This window comes from Bos mutus, chromosome 13 (assembly GCF_027580195.1).
Source record: "Bos mutus isolate GX-2022 chromosome 13, NWIPB_WYAK_1.1, whole genome shotgun sequence".
NCBI lineage: Eukaryota > Metazoa > Chordata > Mammalia > Artiodactyla > Bovidae > Bos > Bos mutus.
Genome location: NC_091629.1, coordinates 49,145,736 through 49,170,880, shown reverse-complemented (window position 1 = coordinate 49,170,880; position 25,145 = coordinate 49,145,736). Strand labels below are relative to the sequence as shown.

Genomic DNA, 25,145 nt, shown 5'->3' with positions numbered 1-25,145 from the left:
CATTGGAAAAGTCCCTGATGCTGGGAAAGATTGAGGGCAGAAGGAGAAGAGGGCGTCAGAGGATGAGATGGCTGGATGGCATCACCAATGCAATGGACAAGAACTTGGCAAACTTCGGGAGATGGTGAGGGACATGGAGGTCTGGCGTGCTGCAGTCCATGGGGTTGCAAAGAGTCAGACACGACTGGGTGACTAAACAACAACAACAATCTCCATACAGACACTCAGACCATCTGAGTCACCTAGAACAGAAAGGAACCACACTTAGTCACAGTCAAGAGACCAGATGTTCCCAAATTCCTGCTGTGCAGCAGAATAGTACCAGAGTGGCTTCTGAAAATTTAGGTCCCAGCCACACCTTAAGATACTACGTTAGCATTTCTAGAGTGGGAGCAAGAATGTGCATTTTTAACAAGCACGTATGATCCTGACCACACTTTGAAAAGCAGTGCAGTTCATCCTGTGCATATTACACAGTGGGCAACCAGGCCCAGAGAGGAGAAAGGATTTTCTGGAAACCACACAATAAGTGACAGCAGTTGGAATTCCAAAACCTTGCCCTGGAGTTTAGTATTCTTTCCACCACATCCTATTTTTGTTGGAATGTTAGGACGTGGATGTAGGAGTTCTTAAAGGGTCGAGGCCCAGGGAACCTGCCACGGTGTGTTTCAACCCAAAGAGGAGCCACCTGTGTTAGCTTCCAGAGGCATCAATAACTCACTTGAGGGACTTCCATGGTGGCCCAGTGGTTAAGAATCCACCTTCCAATGCAGGGGAGATGGGTTCAATCCCTGGTTAGGGAACTAAGATCCCACATGCCGTGGGGCAACTAAACCTACACTCTGCAACTACAGAGCCCGCTCACCCCAACTAGAGAGAAGCCCACAAACTGCAGTGAAAGATCTGGTGTGCTGCAACTAAGACCCCATCCAGCCAAAAAATAATAATAAAATAAATTTAAAAAAAGAAAAAAAAAAAACAAAGCAAAAATACCTTGCTTGACTAGATGCCACAGAGCTCAAGGGAGGGAGGGAAGACAAGACCAAAGCAGTGACACCTAATAATTCTGGACCCCTTTCCACCCTCCTTTGGGTCCCAGTGTCTCTATCTGTCAAATGGGGAGATGAAGCCCTCAATGTCTGAGAGCTTTGAGGTGTAACCTTGTTTAAGAATAGACTCACCCATGCCTCTTGTCTGGTATTGTATAGGCCCAAAAACTCATTTGAGCATGTTACACCTGGGGAATAGGCAGAATGAGACTCTCTCTCAGTACAGTTATCCCTTGCTTTTTACAAAAGACCTATTTTAGTACTGGTTTTTGCTGACCAAAAGAAACCCGAAGATTTTCACTCTCACAAAAAAGGCAAAAAGCAAAGATAGCATTCCCAGTGAGCTGTTACAAAGGCATCTCGCACCCAGAGCTGCAAGACTGGCACCGCAAGCTCCTTCCCCAAGAACTACAAACTCAGCATAAAGCCTCCATAGCCTTGAACTGTCTGTGAACGTCTGTGCTTCATTCAGATTTATTTTAAACATCCAATAGCAAGATGTATCGTAGGGCGACTGCTTTTTCACTTTCTGCCACTTTGCCTTAGGACAGCAGGGGAAATCTGTGCTGAGATGGAGCAGCCGAAGCACAGGAAGTGACCACCTCTGGTTCAAGGAACCAGCAAGACCCAGCTCCTCTGACTGCCTCCTCTTATCTGCTGCTGCCGCCTGATACATTCCTTGTACTCTGGCCATACTGAACAAATCATAGGTCCTGGAACATGCCCGGCATTCCTTCCCACTTCCTACATGCCCTTCTCTGCTGAACTGCTGTCCTCAAAGCCCAATTTAAGCAGTCGCTCCTCAAGGAAGCCCCTTTGGCCTCCCTCCCCTGAGTAGTGTAGCCCTGACCCTCTCCCGCTCTGATGGGGATCTAGGCTTTGTTTGGTGTTGGAGTCCGTGAAGCGATTTGGAAGAAATGCCTGAATCACCTCTGTGGTGGCACCTCCTCCCCGCCTCCGCCAAGAGTGACACAGCATGTGTTCTGTATACAGGCAGTGTCACCGATGGCCCTGAGATGCACTCAACACAGAGTTACCGTCACTCATGGGTTCAGACTGTGAGACACAGTCATTCCTTCATTCATTCAAAGTACTTCACATCTGTTTCAGGATTAATAACCTAACCTAGGAGGACTATGTCCAGAAAAATGCACACATGCTCAAAATTTTAGACAATTTCAAGTGTTTGCACACTCCCTGGAGACCATCTATGGTCCCACCAGTAAACCCAAAGATATTGGTTAAGAAATGTTCTGGGACTTCCCTGGCGGTCCAGTGGTTAATCTGCCTTACAATGCAGGGGACATGTGCTCTATCCCTGGTTGGGGAAGATCCCACATGCTGTGGAGCAACTAAGCCCATGTGCCACAACTACTTTGCTGCGTGCAGCAGCAAAGACCCATGACAGCCAAAAAATAAAAATAAATAGCTAAATAAATCTTAAAAAAAAGAAGAAGCGTTTTGAATACCTGCTATATGCAAGCTAGGGACACACGTTCAGTCATTAATTCAAAAATATGTTGAGTGCCTACATGCTAATGTTGGGGGCTAGGGGATTTACTTTTCTTTTTTTTTTAATGTTTTAATTTGTTTGACTGAGAGGTGAACAGGGAACAACATGAGGCCCCATGTCCTTGAGTCCTCACAGGCTAGCAGAGGCCAGACTGGGTCCAGCCCTCTCCCCTTGCCTCCATCCCCACCTGGTCGCATCTGCCCCTGCCAATAAGGATGCAGGACAGAGGCTGAAGCTGGGGAAGGCAAAGAGGACTAAATTGACCACAGGGACCTTACTTACCCCTATCTTTCTGTTCTTTCACTCCCTCCCTACTGACCCCCAGGCCTGCTGATTTTGTGTTTGACTAAAGGGCAGGGATTGCTGAACCTGCTGGGTGAGTCCAGTGAGTCAAAGGCGATTCAGGTGGGCAGGAGGGCAGGCGGGGAGAGGCATTGCCCTGGGACAGTGGCTCTGACTGTGTGTGTGCGGCGACTAACAGGGCTGCCAGGCACCCACGACCGACAAGTGAGGCTCAGCTTTCGAGGTGAGGTCTGCAGGGATGCTCTGAGAATTTTTAGATACGGGAAGCTCTGGCCCCTCCTATCCGCAGGTCCCCCACTTCATCTCTGGGCATCTCTACAGTTTGTCTCCTTTGTCCTTGAGCCCAATGTCTCCATCTCTCTGCCTCCCTCCCTCCGTATCTTCTATGGCTCTTTGAGGGTGAGTCCAGGGAGTTCGGACTCTGGGCCAAGAGTGGATGGAGAGATGATTTGTGTGTGTGTAGGGGGAGGAGGTGATAAATGACTATATTCAATTCTGAGTAGGTTTTACCCAGAAAACGAGGAGAATTCACTGTGGTCGAGAAGCAGATATAGGTGAGGTGAGTGGGGTTGGGTTCTGGATGGGGAAAAGCTGGTCTGTACCCCATCTGAGTCCATCCTTGGGCTGGGAGGCTTATTCCTGAATTTGGAGAGGTGGTACAGTTTCAGGAGGTGGGGTTGTCTAATGCTCTAGAGGTTAGACTCAGCATGGGACAAGTCAGGATCAAGACTGGGGAGATTAGTTCTTGATTGATAGTTAGCCCCAGATCAGCCCTAATTGGGGAGGACTGGTTCCTGGTTTAGGAGATCAGCCGTGGAGTTAGCTCTCAATTTGTTGGCTCCTATTTCAGGTTTGGGAATAGGCTATGGATTGGGGGTCAGTGTCAGCCCAGCACTGGGTGTTACAAGGTTCTTCCTATTCCCAGCTCTTCCGTTGGCCACACTATGGGGCTCCTCTGGCTGGGGAGTGTCTGTCTGTTCAGGTGGTCAATTGTAGCTGTGTGTTCAGCCCCAGGTGAGTAGGCCTGGGGAACCAAGGATGCAAACGGGGTAGAGGGGGCCTTGGGGCCATTCTCCTGGGTCATTCTTTTATTTCGTGCCGCACCCCCAGGTCTCTGGGGACACTTGTGATCTCCCTGCAGCAGCTACAGACTGCTGGGCATTTGGTGCTGCGGGAGGCCTTAGTGGACAAGAATCTGTGTGTGTCTCCAGTGAGTTCTGCCAGCCCCCCAGAGCCTGAGGGTCCCTCTAGAAGTGGGTTCCATTTCTCAGAGAGGAAAATTCAGACTGAGACAGGAGTGGTAACACGGCCCCCGAGTCAGGGTGTCTTGGATTACAGCTCTGGGGGCCAAGAATCAGGTTCAGCTCTGAGGGCCAGGGGTGTGGCAAGGGGAGAAGATAAGAAGTTCTCGCCCGTGACCCTGCACCAGGCGCAGTCCTTGTAGGGAGGCAAAGATGAGCCTGGATGGATTTTTCTGGTGTTTCACGGGGAGTCAGCGTAGCCTCATAGAAGTGAACTTGGGTTCAAATCTCAAGTCCTCCACTTCCCATCTGAGACCTTAGCCAAGTTATTCAGCTTCTCTAGGCAGTTTCCTCACTTACCTTATGTGGAGTCCTACAAAATGTCAAGCTTTTCACTCAGCCTGCCGTCATTTGTTATGCTCCGATTACAAGCAAGTGCAGTTCTAAGCAATGAGGATTGAGTGGTGAGCAAAGCCAGATAAGGACTTGCCCTCTTAGAACTCCATATCGACAGAGAGAGGCAAACATTAAACAAATATTCAGGGACTTCTCTGGTAGTCCCATGGCTAAGATTCCATGCTCCCAATGCAGGCGGCTGGAGTTTGATCCCTGGTCAGGGAACAAGATCCCACAAGCTGTAACGAAATGTTCAGATGCTGCAACTAAAGATCCTGTGAGCTGCAATGAAGACCTGGCACAGTAAAAAAAAAAAAAAAAAAGAGTTAAAAAAGAATATTCACAAAAATGAATGTAAAAATGCCTGTGAAGGATGTTATAAAATAGCAGATAGGGGGCTGGAAGAATGTATATCGGAGAGACGTGACCTATATAGGGTTCAGAAAAGGCTCCCTGAGGAAGTAGTGTTTGAGCTTAGAATTGAAAGATATGATAGGAGTTAAATACATGGGAGGAGAGACTGTTCCAGGCGGAAGAACCAGCATATTCAAAAGCCCAGCACCCTGAGATAGCGTAACTGGGGTGCAGGGCAAAGCAGATCCCCTAACAGATGCGGCTGGAAAGTTTGGCAGGGCCCAGACCATGCAGAGCTGTGAAGGCACATTAGTGTATTTCCAAGAGCAATGAGATTATTTTGGAGTTGTGTTGGGCCCCTTCAAGAAGTTACTTGCGCTTGGTAAGTTCTTAATAGCTTGTGAGTAGTCACTATTATTTGGGGCTTCCCTGGTGACTCAGATGCTAAAGAATCTGCCTGCAGTGTGGGAGACCTGGGTTTTGCCCCTAGGTCAGGAAGATCCTGGGAGAAGAGAATGGCTACCCACTCCAATATTCTTGCCTGGGAAATCCCATGGACAGAGGAGCGTGGCAAGCTACAGTCCATAAGTCCATGGGGTCACAAAGAGTCAGACACAACTGAGTGACTAACACTTTCACACTTTCACCCACTACTAGTAATGATCAGAGAGGAACCAAAGTCACCACAGATGAGGCCAGGAGGGTCTCTGTTTATAGATAGAGAAAAAGGCACTGTCTTTGGGGTTTTCCTAGCCTCAGGGTAGCCTCAGTAGCCTGAGGCCCACTGTGGATCTGGTTTTAGGTCCAGGTAGAACTTGACCTGAAGTACCAGCCTCCAGAGGTTGCAACTGGAGTCTGGGCACAAGAGGACTTTGGAGCACCCATTTGGGACAGGTAAACCTCCCACCCACCTAAGCAAGACCCAGGCAGGCCTCAGTAAAGGACAATGGTAACCAGTTGCCCTGTGGATCTGCTGGATGTGATGACTCTTGGACCCATGCTGCCCAGTTTGTAACTCTGTAGTCAGACCTGGCCCTCTCCTGTCATTCCTCTTTCTCCCAGCTCAGAGCTGATCATCCCCAACGTGGGCTTCCAGGAGCTGGAGTAAGTATGTGGGGATGACCTGGGTTACAGGGTCAGTCTTGGGATTGGGACCCAGTGATATGAGGTCAATTCCTGGGTCTGGGATCAGTACTGGACCAATTCCAGGGTGAGAAGTCAGTCCTAGAATAAGGGGTCAATTCTGGAATTAGAGGGCTCTCAGGTTCAGAGTCAGAGATGGGTCCTAGAGTCAGGGACATCAGAGATGGGTGTCCAGAGATGGGTGAGAGGTCCCAGACATGTTCCTGGAGGGCCTTTCCTGTCAGACCTGGGGAGGCCCAGCTGGAGCGGCGGGCAGTGGCACTGGGCCGCAGGCTAGCTCAAGGAGCAGGTCAGCAGGACGATGAGGACAATGAGCTGGCGCTGGAGCTGGATGATGAGCCTGATGTGGAGCTTTCTGGCGTCGTGTTCAGCCCACTCAAAAGGTAACTTGTAGCCCTGCACACCTGCTCCCACAGCCTACCAGTGTGTCTGTCAACCTCACCTGCTCATACCTGCAGGCCCATGCCTGTCCACCCTCACAAACACAAGGTTCCAAGGGTATGGGTGGGGAGTGGATATCCTGGGGTCAAGGGTCATTCACTCTTCGGCATAGACACTGCCACATTCAGACAGTTACACTGACTCACACATGGCTTCTGGAACCCATGAAGGTGATGCCAGCTTGATGAGGGCAAGGAGTTTAACCTCTTTTGTTCTCTGCAGTGTTCCAGTGCCTAGAACAGAGTTGGTTCTAGGCGCCTGCATATAGCAGGCGCACCATCAGTCTTTGTTGAATGAACAAACGGTTTTAGGGCTCCAGAAATGAGTCGAATTCTGAGTGTAGAGTTGAGATGGCGGCCAGACAAGACTGGAAGGACTTAGAAACCAAAGTTTAGGGGGAGAAATCTCAGCACCAGCACAAGCAAGAGTGTGTGTACAGAGGGGGAGGAAGTGAAGTGAGAGCTGACCCTAACCCCTCTCTGCAGCCGAGCTCGGGGCCTGGCCCGCGGGGATCCTTTCCAGGTGTCCAGGGCCCAGGACTTCCAGGTACGGCTCTCCCTCCAGGCCCAAACCCTTGGGGAGTACCATCAGCTCTCCACACACGTTCTTCCCTCAAACCATGGCAGGTTGGCTTCCTTTCCTCTTCCTTCCTCACCCTTCAGGTCGGGGTCACGGTGCTGGAGGCCCAGAAGCTGGTGGGAGTCAACATTAACCCTTATGTGGCCGTGCGCGTTGGAGAGCAACGCCGAAAGACCGCCAGGCAGCGCGGCACCAATTGCCCCTTCTACAATGAGGTGGGCGCAACCAGGGAAGGAGGAGACTGAGAGAGTGGGCGGGACCCAGGGGAAGAACTGTGAGCCGAGGGGACGTGGCCTGGGGCTGGGGAAATGAGCCTATTGGCTGGCCTGGGGCCAAGCGCTCGGTGCTGGAAAGGGTTCAAAGGGGTATGGTCACCGAATTGGGGTGGAGTGGGGAAGGGGGAAACAGGGCCTTCTCTTTACAAGGGCTAGGGGCCAGAGGGTGTGAACCCTTCACGTATAACCTGCTGTCAATTCTCTTGCTTCCCCACTTTAACCCAGTACTTCTTGTTTGAATTTCACGAGACCCGGCTTCACCTCCAGAACTGGCTCCTGGAGATCACGGTGAGAGGGTTAGGGGTGAGAGGTTGCCGTCAGAAAAGGAGAGATGCCGAAGATCCAGTCTAAAGCCACCTTTCCCCAGGCTTTTCATTCGCAGACCCTTCCCTTTATGGCCACTCGGATCGGCACCTTCAGGATGGACCTGGGCATGATCTTCGAACAGCCAGGTACTGAACACCCCCTGCCCCTGCCCCTGTCACTGAAACTCCTCTGCGTGGACAAAGGAAGCAGACCCGCTGGCCACCGAGCCCAGAGTACTAACTTGTAAGACAGCTATCTCTTTCGACGTCTGACTGGCATGTACTCCTGCTCCTCCCTCCTGAGCCAGACTTGAACCCAGGCTATTGTCCAGCATTCTAATCCCAGCCTCCACAACCACCCTGCGCATCCCGCCGGGCCCCCTGACCCCTGGGCCCGCTCCTCTGTCCCCAGATGGCCACTTCTATCAGAAATGGGCCCCACTGCACGACCCCCGGGACACCCGCGCCGGGACCAAAGGCTTCGTCAAGGTCACTTTGTCCGTGAGTGCGCGCGGGGACCTGCCCCCTCCACTGCCACCCCCGGACCCTGGCCACAGTTCGAACATCGAGAAGTGAGCTGGGGTGGAGAGTGGGGAGGGGGAAGAGTAGGACCGGGCGAGGCTTCCTGGATGCGGAAAAGGCAAGGGGCCGAGCCTAGGGCTTCTGGGCCCCTCAGCGCCCGGCTCCCCTAGGAACCTGTTGCTGCCGCGTTGGGTGCCAGCGGAGAGGCCGTGGGCGCGCCTGCGAGTGCGCGTGTACCGCGCGGAGGGGCTTCCGGCGCTGCGCCCCGGGCTGCTGGGCAGCCTGGCCCATGCCCTGCTGGACCAGCGCGTCCCCGTGGACCCCTACGTGAGGGTGTCTTTCCTGGGGCAGCAGGTAAGTCCCTCCCGTCCCCATTCAGCGGAGGCCCAGGCCGGGATCCGCACAGACCGCTCGCCGCCTGTCTTCACCGCATGCTCAGGGCGAGACTTCGGTACGCAGTGAGACCACTGCGCCCAAGTGGAACGAGCAGCTGAGCTTCGTGGAGCTCTTCCCGCCGCTAACGCGCGGCCTTAGTCTGCAGCTACGGGACGACGCGCCCCTCGTCGACGCGGCCCTCGCCACGCACGTGCTGGACCTGACACAGATCTCGCATTCCGGCCGCGCAGGTAAGTGCATCCTGCCGACGCGTGCCGCGCCTCCTCCCTGGCCCTGTGTGCCCAGGGTCCCGCCCCCGACGGCAAACCCCATCCTCCCGACCCAACTCCGCTTAGAAAGTCTGGTCTATGCCAAGTGACTATATCGCTCCAAGCCGACCCCTCCCTTCACAGTCCCACTTGTTGCCCGCAGACTACAGACCCTACACTTGGTTTGGTTCTGTTGACAAGAATCCTAATTACAGCTGAATATCCAGTAATCCCTGCAGCCCAGTTCTTCTTACAGATTGACCTGCAGGAAAACAAGCCCTGACCACATTAACCGTTTACTCCGGACCCCTACCGGGTCACCCGTAGCTCCACCCCAATGCTGACTCCACCTCCAGGTCTTTGGCTCCGCCCCCAGGGCATCTTTCCTGTTGAACTGCTCCCAGGGCACTTCCCTGGTGGTCCAGTGGTTGGGAATCCTCCTGCCCATGCAGGGGACACGGGTTCAGTCCCTGGTCCGGGAAGATTCCGCATACCCGGGGCAACTAAGCCGGTGCTCCACAACTACTGAAGCCCACGCCCTAGAGCCTGTGCTCTGAAGAGAAGCTACGCTAATGAGAAGCCAGAGCACCGCAATTAGAGAAAGGCTGTAGGCAGCAACAAAGATCCAGTGCAGCCAAAAGCAAACGACTAAATAATAGTTGTTTTTAAAAAATAGTTCTCCCAGGTCTTGGTCCTTAGCTCTTGGGCCCTAACTGTTCGAAGGCTTTCCTTCCAGAGGTCCAGAGGTTCAATCTGACACCCCTCTTCCTTAGCATAGACTAGTACCCACCTGCTCCACACTTCCCTCCAAAACACTGTTTTTGTCCCCTTCATTTCCCCACAGCGGGGTTTAACCCCACCTTCGGCCCGGCCTGGGTACCTCTCTATGGCTCACCCCCCAGTACGGGTCTCCGGGATGGTCTTCAGAATCTCAATGAAGGCATTGGCCAAGGCATTTGTTTCCGAGGCCGACTGCTGGTGGCCGTGTCCATGGAAGTGTTGGAAGGGAGAGCTGAACCCGAGCCTCCCCAGGCCCCACAGGTGTCCAGGTTGTCTCGGCTCACAGGAAAGAAGAAGAAGAAAGCCAGGCGTGGCCAGATTCCTGCAGGGATACAGCCGCACCCGGATGCCAGCTCCAGTGTTGATGCACCTGAGATTCCTAGTGCCATGGAGGTGGAAGTGGAGGAATTGCTGCTGCTGCCAGAGGTGGGGCTGAAGTTTAGTAAGGGGGCCGGGTACACATTCTCAGTTCTGGAGTGTGTACCCGGCTCCCAGGCCTTTAAACACTGGGGCAGGGGGGTGTCTCAACTTGGTGACCTGGGTGAAGACTGCACTGTGTGTACACATGTGCCCCTATGTATATTACACACAGGGAAAGAGGAGGGTGACGACTCAGAGATGAACCAGAGAGGAACCAAGTCCCAGGTCCGAAGAACTGGGACAACAAGGGGCAGAGGGAGGCAGGACGCCAGCAGCGAATCTTCTAGGCCTTCATTGCATGTCCTTCTGTGGGCATTGTGACCAAGCATAGTCCAGGCTGCAAACTGGGAGGGTGGGGGCTGACTCCATCCTGACCCGCCTTTTCCAGAATGCCCTGGCGCCCTGTGAAGATTTCCTGCTCTTCCCTGTGCTCTTCGAGGCCACCATGATCGATCTGGCCATGGCTGCCCAGCCCATCAGCTTTGAGATCTCCATCGGTGTGAGACCTAACCAAAGCCCTAAGGGCAGTGGGTTTGAGGGTGGTCACTCTTGTTCCAGACTTAGGCCACTGGAAGGAACAGTTGACCTTCAGTAAGGGGTGGGCTCTGACTTAACTACTGAGACAAAGATTGAGGGAGGGAACCCTCAGGCTGGTGCCCACTGACCCTTGTGGCTCCCGGCAGGTGATGCAGGTCACAGAAAGGAGCAGTTGAGCCAAGGATCCAGGGTGGGGGAGGAAGCAGAGGACACAGAAGGGGAGAAACAGCTCCTGCTGGAGTCAGACATGGGAGTCGGGCCAGTGGAGGAGGAGGAGGAGCTGGGAACCCCAGCTCAGCGGCCTGAGCCCATGGATGGCAGTGGGTGAGTGCTCCCGGTGGCTGGAAGGAAGGCGTTGGGGGATTCCCAGCGGCCCAGGACTGCCCGTTACAGACTCTGCTCCTCTGCATGTGCCCAGGCCTTACTTCTGCTTGCCCCTACGTCACCACAAGCCTTGTGTGTGCGTGTGGAGCCGCTGGGAGAATCACTTGTGGCGCCTGCAGAGCAGTAACTGTGTGCGGAGAGTGGCCGAGAGGCTGGTGAGAGCAAGGCGGGTGCTCACAGGGCGAGGCCAGGATAGAGGGGGCATTCCGGACACCCTGACCTGTGAAGGGGGAGCAGATGGGTAAAGCAGCAGGGTTACCCAACACCTCATCAGGTGCAAGCTTCCGGGAGAGCTGAGAAGGCCAGAAACTGTGGGAGGGCTGGAATTCAGAACGTTGGACCCAGGAAGAACAAGAGTAGAGCTCCTGGGGCCTGGACTCACAGCCATGGAGCCAGCCCAGGGCTTGAGAAACTGAACCCAGAATTAGTTGGCGTCAAAGAAGGGTGGGGCCAAGAGGAAGTCATGAGTGGGCGGGGCCTTGGGATGAGGGTGTGGTCTAAAGGAGGTGGAGGCTGACCCTCTCCCTTTGGCACAGGACCAGGGGTTGCAGGAGGTTGAGACTCTGCAGCGCCGGCCAGGACCTGGGGCCTGCACACGGCTGAAGCAGGCACTGGAAGAGCTGGTGGTAGGCAGCAGGTGAGCGGAGAGCCTCCCCTTCCTTGCTGCAGACTCTAGGGTAAGGGAAACCCATGATAGCTGTCTGGACCCAAGGGCCCTGGATGCTGCAGTCTGATCAGCACTTTACAGGAGAGTGAGGAGATGATTGTGGAGGGAACTTGATGGAAATTATTGGGTGTTAGGCCACTCCCCTTCAATAAACTCTTTCCTCCTCTCCTCTAATCTCCACACACCTTCCAGTTCCTCAGATGAGGAGCCACTGAAGATTTTGAAAAGAAAAGGGATGTACTCTAACCTATCCCTAAAAAGGATCAGTGGGGGAGGGATGATATGAGAGGAAGCAGAGGTAATAACTGAGGTGATGGTTGAATTGAATCTAGGATGGACACAGAGTGACGGGACTGGATTCAAAGGCAGTGTAGGTCTGTGAAAGTGACATCTCAAGACTCACTAATGAATAGTCTTAGGGGACTTGGGAAATGTGCAGAGAGGAGTTATGAATGACTCCTACGATTTTGACTTGAATAACTATGTAGATGGTGCCATTTACTGAGCTATGGAAAATGAGAGGAGAGAAGTTATGGTGGGAGGGGAGGGAATATCATAAGCTCATTTTGGGACTTGTTAACTCTGTGAAGAGGAACTAAAAAGCCTCTTGATGAAAGTGAAAGTGGAGAGTGAAAAAGTTGGCTTAAAGCTCAACATTCAGAAAACAAAGATCATGGCATCCAGTCCCATCACTTCATGGGAAATAGATGGGAAACAGTGGAAACAGTGTCAGACATTATTTTTGGGGGCTCCAAAATCACTGCAGATGGTGACTGCAGCCATGAAATTAAAAGACACTTACTCCTTGGAAGGAAAGTTATGTCCAACCTAGATAGCATATTCAAAAGCAGAGACATCACTTTGCCAACAAAGGTCCATCTAGTCAAGGCTATGGTTTTTCCTGTGGTCATGTATGGATGTGAGAGTTGGACTGTGAAGAAGGCTGAGCGCCGAAGAATTGATGCTTTTGAAGTGTGGTGTTGGAGAAGACTCTTGAGAGTCCCTTGGACTGCAAGACTCTCCATTCTAAAGGAGATCAGCCCTGGGTGTTCTTTGGAAGGAATGATGCTGAAGCTGAAACTCCAGTACTTTGGCCACCTCATGGGAAGAGTTGACTCATTGGAAAAGACTCTGATGCTGGGAGGGATTGGGGGCAGGAGGAGAACGGGACGACAGAGGATGAGATGGCTGGATGGCATCACCGACTCAATGGACTTGAGTTTGAGTGAACACCGGGAGTTGGTGATGGACAGGGAGGCCTGGCGTTCCGCAATTCATGGGGTCACAAAGAGTCAGACACGACTGAGCGACTGAACTGAACTGAGCTCTAGGGAGAGTTCAAAGCTTAAAATGTAAAATTGGGAGGTGTTAATACAGAGATGGGACTGGATAAGATCATCTAGAGAGCAAAAAAAGGGAAAAAGAAAATTCCAGGGACCTGGCAAGCTCCAGCGTTTAGAGGGAGGGAGGAAGAGGAGAACTCAGCTAAACTTGGTTATTGGTGGTTACTTTTCTTTCTTTATCTCGATCAACCTTTCAGTTCAGTGAAACACTGAGGTGAACACAGTTGACCCCACCCTCCTTCTTGAAAGACTCTCCTGTTGACTTCCATGTCCCTGGTTTTCATTGGGCTTCCCTGGCCATTCTTTCTCATCTCTTTTGCTGGTTCCCTATCTTCTTGACCTCTGAATGTTACAAATTTCATATACTGTGTCCCTGGGCTTCACTGTAAGGCTCTCTTCTCTGTCTATGTTCTCTATGTCTCCAAAAGAGCAACCATATTTAATCCAGTTTAATTACTTGCTTGATTTTTTTATATGATGCAATGAAACTATTTCCATTTTCACTTCACTGATTTATTTTTTTGAAAGTTTTAATTGCTTAGTCGTGTCTGATTCTTTGTGACTCCATGGAACTGTAGCCTGCCAGGCTCCTCTGTCCATGGAATTCTCCAGGCAAGAATACTGGAGAGGGTTACCATTTCCTCCTGCATTGCAGGAGGATTCTTTACCATCTGAGCCACAAAGGAAGTCCTAGTTATCTTATTACTAAAATTATTCTTTAGCAGGGAAATTTCAATGAAAGATTTACTCATATAATATTTCACTTTTTATAGCTTTATCCAGTGTGGTTTTGTGTGTGTGTATGCTGCTGTTATTTCTATCACATCTAATTTTCCTGAATCCAATTTTGTGGATCTAAATCTTATTAAGAATATATTTTTCTCTTGTCAATTTTTAATCAATAGCAATGTTAATAAGTGAAGTTTTAAAAATTATACAGTTCAGTTCAGTTCATTTCAGTCGCTCAGTCTTGTCCAAATCTTTGAGACCCCATAAACTGCAGCACGCTAGGCCTCCCTGTCCATCACCAACTCCCGGAGTCCACCCAAAGCCATGTCCATTGAGTCGGTGATGACATCCAACCATCTCATCCTCTGTCGTCCCCTTCTTCTCCTGCCCTCAATCTTTCCCGGCATCAGGGTCTTTTCAAATGAGTCAGCTCTCCGAATCAGGTGACCAAAGTATTGGAGTTTCAGCTTCAACATCAGTCCTTCCAATGAACACCCAGGACTGATCTCCTTTAGGATGGACTGGTTGGATCTCCTTCCTGTCCAAGGGACTCAAGAGTCTTCTCCAACACCACAGTTCAAAAGCATCAAATCTTCAGTGCTCAGCTTTCTTTATAGTCCAACTTTCACATCCATACATGACCACTGGAAAAACCATAGCCTTGACTAGACAGACCTTTGTTGACAAAATAATGTCTCTGCTTTTTAATATGCTGTCTAGGTTGGTCATAACTTTCCTTCCAAAGAGTAAGTGTCTTTTAATTTCATGGCTGCAATCACCATCTGCAGTGATTTTGGAGCCCCCCAAAATAAAGTCAGCCACTGTTTCCACTGTTTTCCCATCTATTTGCCATGAAGTGATGGGACCAGATGCCATCATCTTAGTTTTCTGAATGTTGAGCTTTAAGCCAACTTTTTCACTCTCTTCTTTCACTTTCATCAAGAGGCTCTTTAGTTCTTCTTCACTTACTTCCATAAGGGTGGTGTCATCTGCATATCTGAGGTTATTGATATTTCTCCTGGCAATCTTGATTCCAGCTTGTGCTTCCTCCAGCACAGCATTTCTCATGATGTACTCTGCATATAAGTTAAATAAGCAGGGTGACAATATACAGCCTTGACGTACTCCTTTTCCTATTTGGAACCAATCTGTTGTTCCATGTCCAGTTCTAACTGTTGCTTCCTCACCTGCATACGGGTTTCTCAAGAGGCAGGTGCAGTTTTGACCCTTGTCAGTCAAATTGTGTCTGTCAGTAGAAGTCTTGGAGTAAAGAGCATTATAAGTTAAAAAGATAAGCTCTGGGAGCAGTATTAGGTGAAAAATCCTTGAGTCACTTATTTTATATATATATATATAATATGTATATATATTTAAATTTCCACAATAAAAAGTTAAGAAATCATTGAGGAGGGGTCAAAAAGGGGCCCAAATTCCATGGATTAAAATCATTTTACTTAACCCAACAAGTGTCTTTTGAGCATCTATTAGGTGCCAGGCCCTGAGGATACAGTGGTAATCAAAATGAAGTCCCTGCCATAGCTAACATTCTATTTAGAGAGACAGAAAAAGCAGAGATGAAGATGGAGAAAGTGGGAGGGGTTGTTGAGATGGGATGACCAGGGAAGGTCTGTGAAGAGGTATTTGAGCAAAGCCTTAACAAAGAAGGGGAGAATGAGCTATGGAAAGGTCTAGGCCAAACATTGCAGCATAGGGAGCAGCTGATAAGAGGCCGTGAGGTCACAGGCTTGGGGTATTCAAGGAGGAGCAAAAAGGCCAGGGTGACTGTAGGGCTGAGCTTGAGGGGAGAGTAATATTTGATGAAGACAGGGAACTACAGAGAAATAGAGCATGTAGGGCCTTTTAGGCCATTTAAAAAATATTTTTATGTGTTTATTTTGCTTCACCAGGTCTTAGTAGGCCTGTGGGATCTTCTGTCCTCATTTGGCTTATGGGGTCTTTAGTTGTGGCATGGGAACTCCTAGCTGCAGCAGGTGGGATCGAGTTCCCTGACCAGGGATTGAACCCGGGGCCTCTGCATCGGAAGCACCAAGTCTCAGTCACTGGACCACCAGGGAAATCTCCCCATTAAGACCATTTTAAGTCTTTTGTTTTTAACTCTGAGATGAGAAACTTCTGGGGAGGAGTGAAATGGTCTGAAAAGCATTGGATAACTCATTTTGGACGCTGTATTGAGAACATTCTGTAGGCCCGAGGGTAAGAGTGGAAGAAGTGGGAACAGCCAGGTGGCTCTTGCAATAATCTTGGTGAGAAGCGATGGTGGCTTAGACCTGGGTGGGCCTGGAAAAGGAGGAAAGTGGTCAGACTCTGAATGCATTTTGAAAATAGAGCCTAAGTGATATGCTAAGTGATATGACATGTTCATTAGATCTCAGAGTCAGACACGACAGCAACTGAACAGGAAGTGATATGCTGATGGGTTGATGTGGAATGTGCGTGAGAGAAAGAGCAGTGAAGGAGACTTGGAAGTTTGGAAGTGAAGCAGGGTTTGCTTTTAGACGGATAGGGCGGGGCAGTCACTGGAACTCGTGCCCTTGGTTTGGGCATGCATTGTCGGAACTATCTTTAGTCCATGTTGGAACTGTCAAGTACAGCCCACGTGAGCCTTTAATATGCACTTGAATCCTCCGAGTATAAACATGCAGATTTCTGACAGAGAAGGTCAGGGTGGGGCTGAGATTCTGTGTTCTCACTAAGTCATACCAGTCCTGTTGGGCCTGGGCTACACTGAGTAGCCAGGGCAGTAAATAGTTAATTTCTAGTACATTCTAGGGCTCCAGAGTGATGCTGGCCTTGATGAGTTGGGAAATGGTCCAAATACAGAAGGCATCCTTAACTGAGGAAGGATGCCTGTTATTTTTTACTTTTTAAAAAATTAATTTAATTGGAGGATAATTACTTTACAATCTTGTGGTGGTTTTTGCCATATATCCCCATGAATCAGCCTCGGGTGCATGCATCCCCCCATCCTGAACCCCCCTCCCACCTCCCTCTCCACCCATCCCTCTGGGTTGCCCCAGGGCTGTTATTTTTCTCTTTTAAAGATTACTTTATTGTTTGGCTGTGGTGGATCGTCCTGGCTCTGGTTGCGGCGTGCAGGCTTCTCACTGTTGCGGCTTCTCTTGCTGCAGAGCATGGGTTCTGGGGGCCTCAGTGGTTGCAGCTTGTGGGCTCTAGAGCACTGCTTCAGTAGTAGTTGTGGCGCACGGGCTTAGTTGTTCCATGGCACGTGGTGGGATCTTCCCAGACCAGGGATGGAACCCACGTCCCTAAAATTACAAGGCGGATTCTTAACCGCTGGACCACCAGGGAAGCCCCAAGGATGCCTGTTTGTGAACAAGACTGAGAGGAGCTGTGAGGGAGGCTGGTGTGGGAGGCCTGCTCTGAGGAAGGTGGCCCCTAACGGACGGTGTTCCCACCTGCCACGCCTGCCCCTGCTCACGCAGACAGTTTTGCCACGGTGCTGAGCGCAGGACGATGACCCGGCCCAACGCCCTGGACCGATGCCGAGGGAAACTGCTGGTGTATAGCCTGGTACGATCTGGGGAAGGGGATCAGGGGCACCCAGCAGAGACCCGCCATTCATGTTCTCTTCCTGACTTTTCAGAACCTGTTGGCAAAGCAAGGATTGCGGCTCCTACGGGGCCTGAGGCAGAGAAACGTGCCAGAGAAAGTGGCACTGGCCAAGAAGCTCCTGGTGAAATTGCGCTTCCTGGCCCAGGAGGTAATGCCTTATGCATCCATTTTTCCACCCTGAATACCCTTTCTCCTAAGCCTACCAGGGCCTTTGGGTAGGACTGACCTAATATTAGTCCTGTGGATCCATGCCCGGCCATAGGATCCGTTGCTCTGAATAGAGGACCAAGTTCCATTTGGAGCAGCTAAGGGTACTGTACATTCTGGGACCCAGCAGGGATGCAGGGAACAGTCAGGATCTCTTCGGAAGAAAATTTGAGAGTACACTCCTTGGCATGACTTCCCTGGTCCGAAGCTCTGAACACAACACATGGGAAGGGTAAAGGAAGTTCACATTTTGAGAAAGTTTCCTTTGCTGAGTATCTGCATGTGTTATCCTATGTAATTCAACAACCTTGGGAAGACGTACCTCATTTGACAAGCGCAGACACTAAGGCTTAGAGAAGGAAAGTGACGGATCCACCATGTCATGGCTGATTAAGTGGCAGAGTTAGACTTCAAAGCCATTTCTGCTCCACTCTGAAGCTCAGTCATTCCAAAGGCACAGAAAGTTTTGACCACCAGAACCAATATGTCCTTAGGGTCAATGAGTGAGGAGCTGGATATTGGTCTCAGGTTTTGTTTTTTTCAAAAAATCATATTTATGTATTTGTTTATGGCTGGGCTGGATCTTTGTTGCTGCATATCAGCTTTCTCTAGTTGCAGTGCATGCGTTTCTCATTGCGGTGGCTTCTCTTGTTATGGAGCATGAAGTGTGGGCTCAGAAGTTACGGCACATGGGTTTAGTTACTCCTTGGCATGTGGGATCTTCCCAACCTAGGGATAGAACCAATATCTCCTGCATTGGCAGGAGGATGCTTAAATATTGGACCACCAGGGAAGTCCTTGGTCTCAGATCTCGAAGGGCATGTTGGAGTTTGGCAAGTATGAAAGAATAAAGAACATGTGCAAAGGGACAGCTGGAAAGCAGAGTGGTGGAAGGAGAGGTGGGGATCACTGCAGAGAAATCAGGCTGGGAGGAGGGAAAACTAAGGAAATCAAGCTAACCCATGCTCCAACATGGTGAACCTTGAAGACTTTATGATAAATGAAAAAAAGCCAATCAGAAAAGGGCAAATACATATGATTCCACTGATATGAAGTACCTAGAATAGTCAAATTCATAGAGAGATAGTAAGATAGTTATTGTCAGGGCTGGGAGGGGGAAATGGGAAGTTAGTGTTTAATGGCTACAGAGTGTCGGTCCTACTGATGAAGAAAGTTGAAGAAGCTTCTGGAGGTGGGCAACAGTGATAGTCTCACGACAATGTGAATGTCCTGCCTAGCTGTACACTTAACAGTGGCTGAGATGGGAAATTTTACATTATGTGTGAGTGAAAGTGTGGCAGTGTTAGCTGCTCAGTCGTGTCTGACTCTTTGCAACCCCATGACTGTAGCTCACCAGGCTCCTCTGTCCATGGAATTCTCCAGGCAGGAATACTGGAGAGGGTTGCCATTCCCTCCTCCAGGGGATCTGCCCAACCCAGAGATTGAACCTGGGTCTCCTGCACTGCAAGAAGATTCTTTTCTGCCTGAGCCACCAGGGAAGCCCATGTTTTGTGTATTTTAACATAATTAAAAAAATAAATAGAGAGAACAGGAAAAAAAAAGTCAGGCCTGTAGGGGTATGGCATCCAGGGGAGAGATGTCCAGGACGTAGGTGGCCAGATGGACCTGCAGTCTGGGGAGAGGTCAGGGCTGGAGGTGGACATCTGGCCCGTCCGTCCAGTGGAAGCTGCGGGAGCAGGTGGTCTCAACTCCAAGCTCGCTGCTGTAACCCAGTTCTCTGCCTGCAGCCCCAGCCGCCCCTCCCAGATGTGCTGCTCTGGATGCTCAGTGGGCGGCGCTGTGTGGCCTGGGCCCGGATTCCTGCCCAGGATGTGCTGTTCTCTGTGGTGGAGGAGGAACGGGCGGGACTGTGGGAAGATCCAGAGCCTGCTGCTCACAGTGAGGGGTCCTGGGGGGTGAGGGTGCTGGGGATTGGAGTGGGGTGAGGCTCTTAGGGTGGCACAGGCGTTGGGGTGGAGCCACACGGTGCACAGTAGGAGTTCCAAACTCTTTATTTTTTTATTTATAATTGTTGGCTTCACCATGTTGCCTGTGGGATCTTAGTTCCTGGACCGGTGATCCAACTCGTGTCCTTGGCAGTGAAAGTGCTGAGGCCTAACCACTGAACAGCCAGGGAATTCCCTTAAAACTCTTTATTTAATTTTAAAAATTTTTTTAATTAAAATTTTTAGTCAAAAATTCTAATTAAAAATTTTTATTTGATTTTTAAACTTTTAACAAATTAAAATGTTTCCATTAGAAATTTATTATTATTAAAAATAAAGTATATCACATGTTGTGCCATTGGCAAAAAAACTTAAAAAAGGATACCAAACTCTTAATTATCTAAAATGCCAAAAGGAAATTGTGCCTTTACCCAGGTGAGCTTTGATGTGAGATAAACAGCAGATGTTGTCATCTCTGAGCATGAACTTGCCCAGACTAGGCTCTGACAGATGGGCTGGGTTATGAAAATGGGACTGGTTGCTGATAAGTCCAGCTGATGTGGGGTAGAGTATTTCTAAATGAGGCGTCCTTGGGACAGACACCAGCAGGGGTCCCTGGTGGTGAGTTGTGACCTCTGGGTAAGGGACAGGGAATTTCATGTGCTGGGAATGAGGGGACACAGGGCTGAGTGTGGGGTAGCAGAGTGCAGAACTCAGAGCATGGTTTGGGGTCTGAGGTTTGGGGCATAGGAGGGGCAGTGTTGGCGCAGGGGGGACAGGGAATGGAAGTTAAGGATAATGGAGTCTCAGGTGGAGGGCATGAAGAGGGTCAGGTACAGGGAGTGCTGTTTGTTTTTTTGTTTGGTTTTTATTGTGGCCATGCTGCCAGGCAAGTAGGATCTTAGGTTCCTGACCAGGGATCGAATCCATGTCCCCTCCATGGGAGTGCTGTTTGGATTAGGGATCTGGTGATACAGAGAGCAGAGCCCTGCCTTGGAGGAGCAAGATGATTGGTCTCGCAGGGGTAGTAAGAGGTGGGGCTCTAACATGGCTCCTCCCACAACAGGCACCAGGGGCAGCCCCTGGTGAAGTCTGTGCCAAGCTGGAGCTCTTCCTGTGGCTGGGGCTGGGCAAGCAAGCCAAGGCCTGCACTGCAGAGCTCCCCGGGGACCTGCTGCCTGAGCCCTCAGCTGGGCTGCCCCACAGCCTGTACCGGGACGGTGAGTGCAGGCTGTGAGGTGGGCAGGCTGGCTCTCCATCTGCCTCAGGTGTGGGGCTAGATGCTTAGCTGGGGATTCGGAGGGGTCTGAGGTCAGGGACTCCAGTGGTCCCTGAGCTCACACTGCCCCTTCCTTCCCTCCACCCCAGACTTCAGCTACTTCCAGCTCCGGGCCCACTTGTACCAGGCCCGAGGGGTGTTGGCAGCAGATGACAGTGGGCTCTCGGACCCCTTTGCTCGAGTCCTCATCTCTACGCAGTGCCAGACCACGCAGGTGAGGGCTGGGCTGGGAGGTGGGTGGTGGAGGGGCACTGGGAGACAAGGTGGGTGGGAACTGAGTTTCTTCCAAGGCTCCCAGTCTCTCTTCTGCCCTCTATTTTCAGGATGGGATGTTGGATCAGATCGCCCTGATTTAGGGGGTGGTGTAGAACCAGGGGCTCTTAGGGGTGATGGGTTCTCCTGATACTACCTGCTGTTACCTCCCTTCCTGCACGGCCGTCAAGGTCCTGGAGCAGACGCTGAGCCCTCTGTGGAATGAGCTCTTGGTATTTGATCAACTGATCGTGGACGGGAGGAGGGAGCACCTGCAGGATGAGCCCCTGCTGGTGATTGTCAATGTCTTTGACCACAATAAGTTCGTGAGTGTGACCTGGGCCCCACCTGGGTTCCCACCCCAAAGATCCTCCTCTCCTCGTCTCGATGCACCCTCCCGGGGTTCCTGAGCCTCTTCTACTTTTGTCTTCACTGCTCTGCTCCCCGCAGGGCCCCGATGTGTTCCTGGGCAGGGCGCTGGCCGCCCCGAGGGTGAAGTTGATGGAGGACCCTTACCAACATCCCGAACTGCAGTTCTTCCCCCTGAGGAAGGGGCCCCGGGCAGCGGGGGAGCTAATCACCACCTTTGAGCTCATTGAACTGGACTACAGTAGTGGGCTTGAGGTCAGAGTGCTGGGGTCTAGTTGGGACACCCCGTGGACCACTCCTGCAATTCCTCCAGGTCCTCTCGCTCTGGGAATGTGGGCACATCCCAGGGTTACTCCTCCAACTTCTGTACCCCCATAGAATGCGGGCTGCAGGTCTGTCCTGGGGCCACCTCACTGGACCTCCAGACTCCAGCGAATACTCGAAGTAGACCTTCCCTCGGTTCACCTTGCCAGGCCTCCAACCCCAGAGGACCCAGGCTATGGGTCGATCCCCTTGCTCAGACACCCATCCTCTCCCTGTACATGGCTGTTCCTGACACAACCCCCTCCTGCCAATCTAGCCTTGTCAGGTTCCTCTGGATTTCTATCTCACCAGCAGTCCTCCATGTCTTTACCCTGAGTCCAGACTTGCCCTCCTCCTGCCCAATTCCTCTCTGAGCTCTGATCTCACCTCCCTGCAGCCCTCAGTGCCCAGCGATGTGGAGCTCCAGGACCTGAGCCTCCTGGCTGAGCCCTTCTCTGGATGCCTGTCCTTGCCACCCCACGTGCACCCGGTGCTCAGGGAATTCCGCGTTGAGGTAGTGAACTCACTACCTGCCTTCCCCCCGTCTGGGTGTCCTTCAGTGAGGTACAGGCCCCTGAATCTTCCCCTTCCCAACTTCAGGTACTGTTCTGGGGTCTCAGGGGCCTTGGCCGCGTGCATCTGTTCGAGGTGGAGCGGCCCCAGGTTGTGCTGGAGGTGGCGGGTCGGCGAGTGGAGTCTGAGGTCCTGGCCAGTTACCGTGAGAATCCCAATTTCACCGAGCTCGTCAAGCATCTGACGGTGGTGAGGACATGGGCTGGGGCCAAGAAGTGCTGGGCTGGGAAATGGAATAGGCAGTGAGATGGTGCATTCCTGGCTGGTTATACTAGATTAACCCAGGGGTCACCAGACTTTCTATAAGGGTGTGTGTACTCAATTGCTCAGTTGTGTTTGACTCTTTTGTGACCCCACAGACTGTAGCCTGCCAGGCTCCTCTGTCCATGGAATTTTTCGGGCAAGAATACTGGAGTGGTTTGCCATTTCCTCCTCAAAGGGATCTTCCCAACCCAGGGGTTGAATCTACATTTCCTGTGTCTCCTGCATTGCTGGTGGATTCTTTACCACCGACCCACCAGGGAAGCTCCTCTATAAACGGCAAGTTAGTGAAGATTTTAGGCTTTGTGGGCTATACAGTCTCAGTTGCAATTACTCAACTCTGCTTTTATACACAGTCTTAAGAAACAAGGAAATGAATGAGTATGACTGTTCCAAGAAAACTTTGCTTACAAAAACTGGCAACAGGCTAGACTTGGTTTAAGGCAATGATTAGCCAATCCCTGGATTAATCCATGAACTGGTGATGCTCTATTGGCTCTATTGATTGAGTGGATTAGCCAAAAGTCATGTGTGAGTCTGAAGGAAACTGAGACACCAGGGAGTTAGAAAGATAAATACATTCTTTGTTTAATTTATAATTACCATACTGTAGTGTGGGCTTGGAGTCAAATTCTGGCAGTGTCACTTAAGTGCTTGTCAAATCACTTGTCTGATTTGAGCTTTAATTTGTCTGCTTGTTTGTTTGAAAAAGGGACAGAAGTGTGTTATGAGGAGCCAATGAAATAAGGGCTCTTTAATATTTATTTATTTATTTTCAGGTGCACTGGGTCTTCGTTGCTGTGAGCAGGCTTTTCTCTCGTTGCAGCGAGCAGTGGCTACTCTCTAGTTGTGGTGACTGGGCTTCTCATTGCCCTGACTTTGCTCACTGTAGAGAACGGGCTCTAGGGCACGTGGGCTTCAGCAGTTGCCGCACACAGGCTCAGATGCCCCATGGCATGAGAATCTTCCCAGATAAGGGATGGAAAGGAACCCTTGTTCCCTGCATTAGCAGGTGGATTCTTAACCACTGGGTCACCAGATCAGATCAGATCAGTCGCTCAGTCGTGTCTGACTCTTTGCGACCCCATGAATCGCAGCACGCCAGGCCTCCCTGTCCATCACTCCCGGAGTTCACTGAGACTCACGTCCATCGAGTCAGTGATGCCATCCAGCCATCTCATCCTTTGTCGTCCCCTTCTCCTCTTGCCCCCAATCCCTCCCAGCATCAGAGTCTTTTCCAATGAGTCAACTCTCCCCATGAGGTGACCAAAGTACTGGAGTTTCAGCTTTAGCATCATTCCTTCCAAAGAAATCCCAGGGCTGATCTCCTTCAGAATGGACTGGTTGGATCTCCTTGCAGTCCAAGGGACTCTCAAGAGTCTTCTCCAACACCACAGTTCAAAAGCATCAATTCTTCGGCACTCAGCCTTCTTCACAGTCCAACTCTCACATCCATACATGACCACAGGAAAAACCATAGCCTTGACTAGACGGACCTTTGTTGGCAAAGTAATGTCTCTGCTTTTTAATATGCTATCTAGCGTGGTCATAACTTTCCTTCCAAGGAGTAAGCGTCTTTTAATTTCATGGCTGCAATCACCATCTGCAGTGATTTTGGAGCCCAGAAAAATAAAGTCTGACACTGTTTCCACTGTTTCCTCATCTATTTCCCATGAAGTGATGGGACTGGATGCCATGATCTTCGTTTTCTGAATGTTGAACTTTAAGCCAACTTTTTCACTCTCCACTTTCACTTTCATCAAGAGGCTTTTGAATTCCTCTTCACTTTCTGCCATAAGGGTGGTGTCATCTGCATATCTGAGGTTATTGATATTTCTCCCAGAAATCTTGATTCCAGCTTGTGCTTCTTCCAGTCCAGCATTTCTCATGATGTACTCTGCATATAAGTTAAATATACAGGGTGACAATATACAGCCTTGACATACTCCTTTTCCTATTGGAACCAGTCTGTTGTTACATGTCCAGTTCTAACTGTTGCTTCCTGACCTGCATACAAATTTCTCAAGAGGCAGATCAGGTGGTCTGGTATTCCCATCTCTTTCAGAATTTTCCACAGTTTATTGTGATCCACACAGTCAAAGGCTTTGGCATAGTCAATAAAGCAGAAATAGATGTTTTTCTGGAACTCTCTTGCTTTTTCCATGATCCAGTGGATGTTGGCAATTTGATCTCTGGTTCCTCTACCTTTTCTAAAACCAGCTTGAACATCAGGAAGTTCACAGTTCACATATTGATGAAGCCTGGCTTGGAGAATTTTGAGCATTACTTTACTAGCATATGAGATGAGTGCAATTGTGCGGTAGTTTGAGCATTCTTTGGCATTGCCTTTCTTTGGGATTGGAATGAAAACTGACCTTTTCCAGTCCTGTGGCCACTGCTGAGTTTTCCAAATTTGCTGGCATATTGAGTGCAGCACTTTCACAGCATCATCTTTCAGGATTTGAAATAGCTCAACTGGAATTCTATCACCTCCACTAGCTTTGTTCGTAGTGATGCTTTCTAAGGCCCACTTGACTTCACATTCCAGGATGTCTGGCTCTAGGTCCGTGATCACACCATCATGATTATCTGGATTGTGAAGATCTTTTTTGTACAGTTCTTCTGTGTATTCTTGCCATCTCTTCTTAATATCTTCTGCTTCTGTTAGGTCCATACCATTTGTGTCCTTTATCGAGCCCATCTTTGCATGAAATGTTCCCTTGGTATCTCTGATTT

At 50.4% G+C, this 25,145-nt stretch overlaps 1 protein-coding gene across 1 annotated transcript in view; it reads left to right on the top strand.

The window, feature by feature from the left end:
- The first annotated feature begins 1,547 nt into the window (after positions 1-1,547).
- Positions 1,548-25,145, top strand: part of LOC102288206 (fer-1-like protein 4) — a 46,682-nt gene continuing 23,084 nt past the window's right edge. The window contains 30 exon segments of the mRNA XM_005900046.2: positions 1,548-1,554; positions 2,915-3,088; positions 3,369-3,424; positions 3,791-3,879; positions 3,976-4,075; positions 5,659-5,750; positions 5,919-5,960; positions 6,224-6,382; positions 6,926-6,986; positions 7,103-7,234; positions 7,520-7,582; positions 7,662-7,746; positions 8,012-8,171; positions 8,292-8,475; positions 8,561-8,747; positions 9,610-9,971; positions 10,354-10,462; positions 10,649-10,826; positions 10,921-11,041; positions 11,423-11,523; positions 17,090-17,177; positions 17,251-17,367; positions 19,175-19,284; positions 19,286-19,325; positions 20,439-20,592; positions 20,741-20,865; positions 21,095-21,229; positions 21,354-21,527; positions 21,973-22,089; positions 22,176-22,337. Of these exon segments, the coding sequence (XP_005900108.2) occupies positions 1,548-1,554; positions 2,915-3,088; positions 3,369-3,424; positions 3,791-3,879; positions 3,976-4,075; positions 5,659-5,750; positions 5,919-5,960; positions 6,224-6,382; positions 6,926-6,986; positions 7,103-7,234; positions 7,520-7,582; positions 7,662-7,746; positions 8,012-8,171; positions 8,292-8,475; positions 8,561-8,747; positions 9,610-9,971; positions 10,354-10,462; positions 10,649-10,826; positions 10,921-11,041; positions 11,423-11,523; positions 17,090-17,177; positions 17,251-17,367; positions 19,175-19,284; positions 19,286-19,325; positions 20,439-20,592; positions 20,741-20,865; positions 21,095-21,229; positions 21,354-21,527; positions 21,973-22,089; positions 22,176-22,337 (3,684 nt within the window).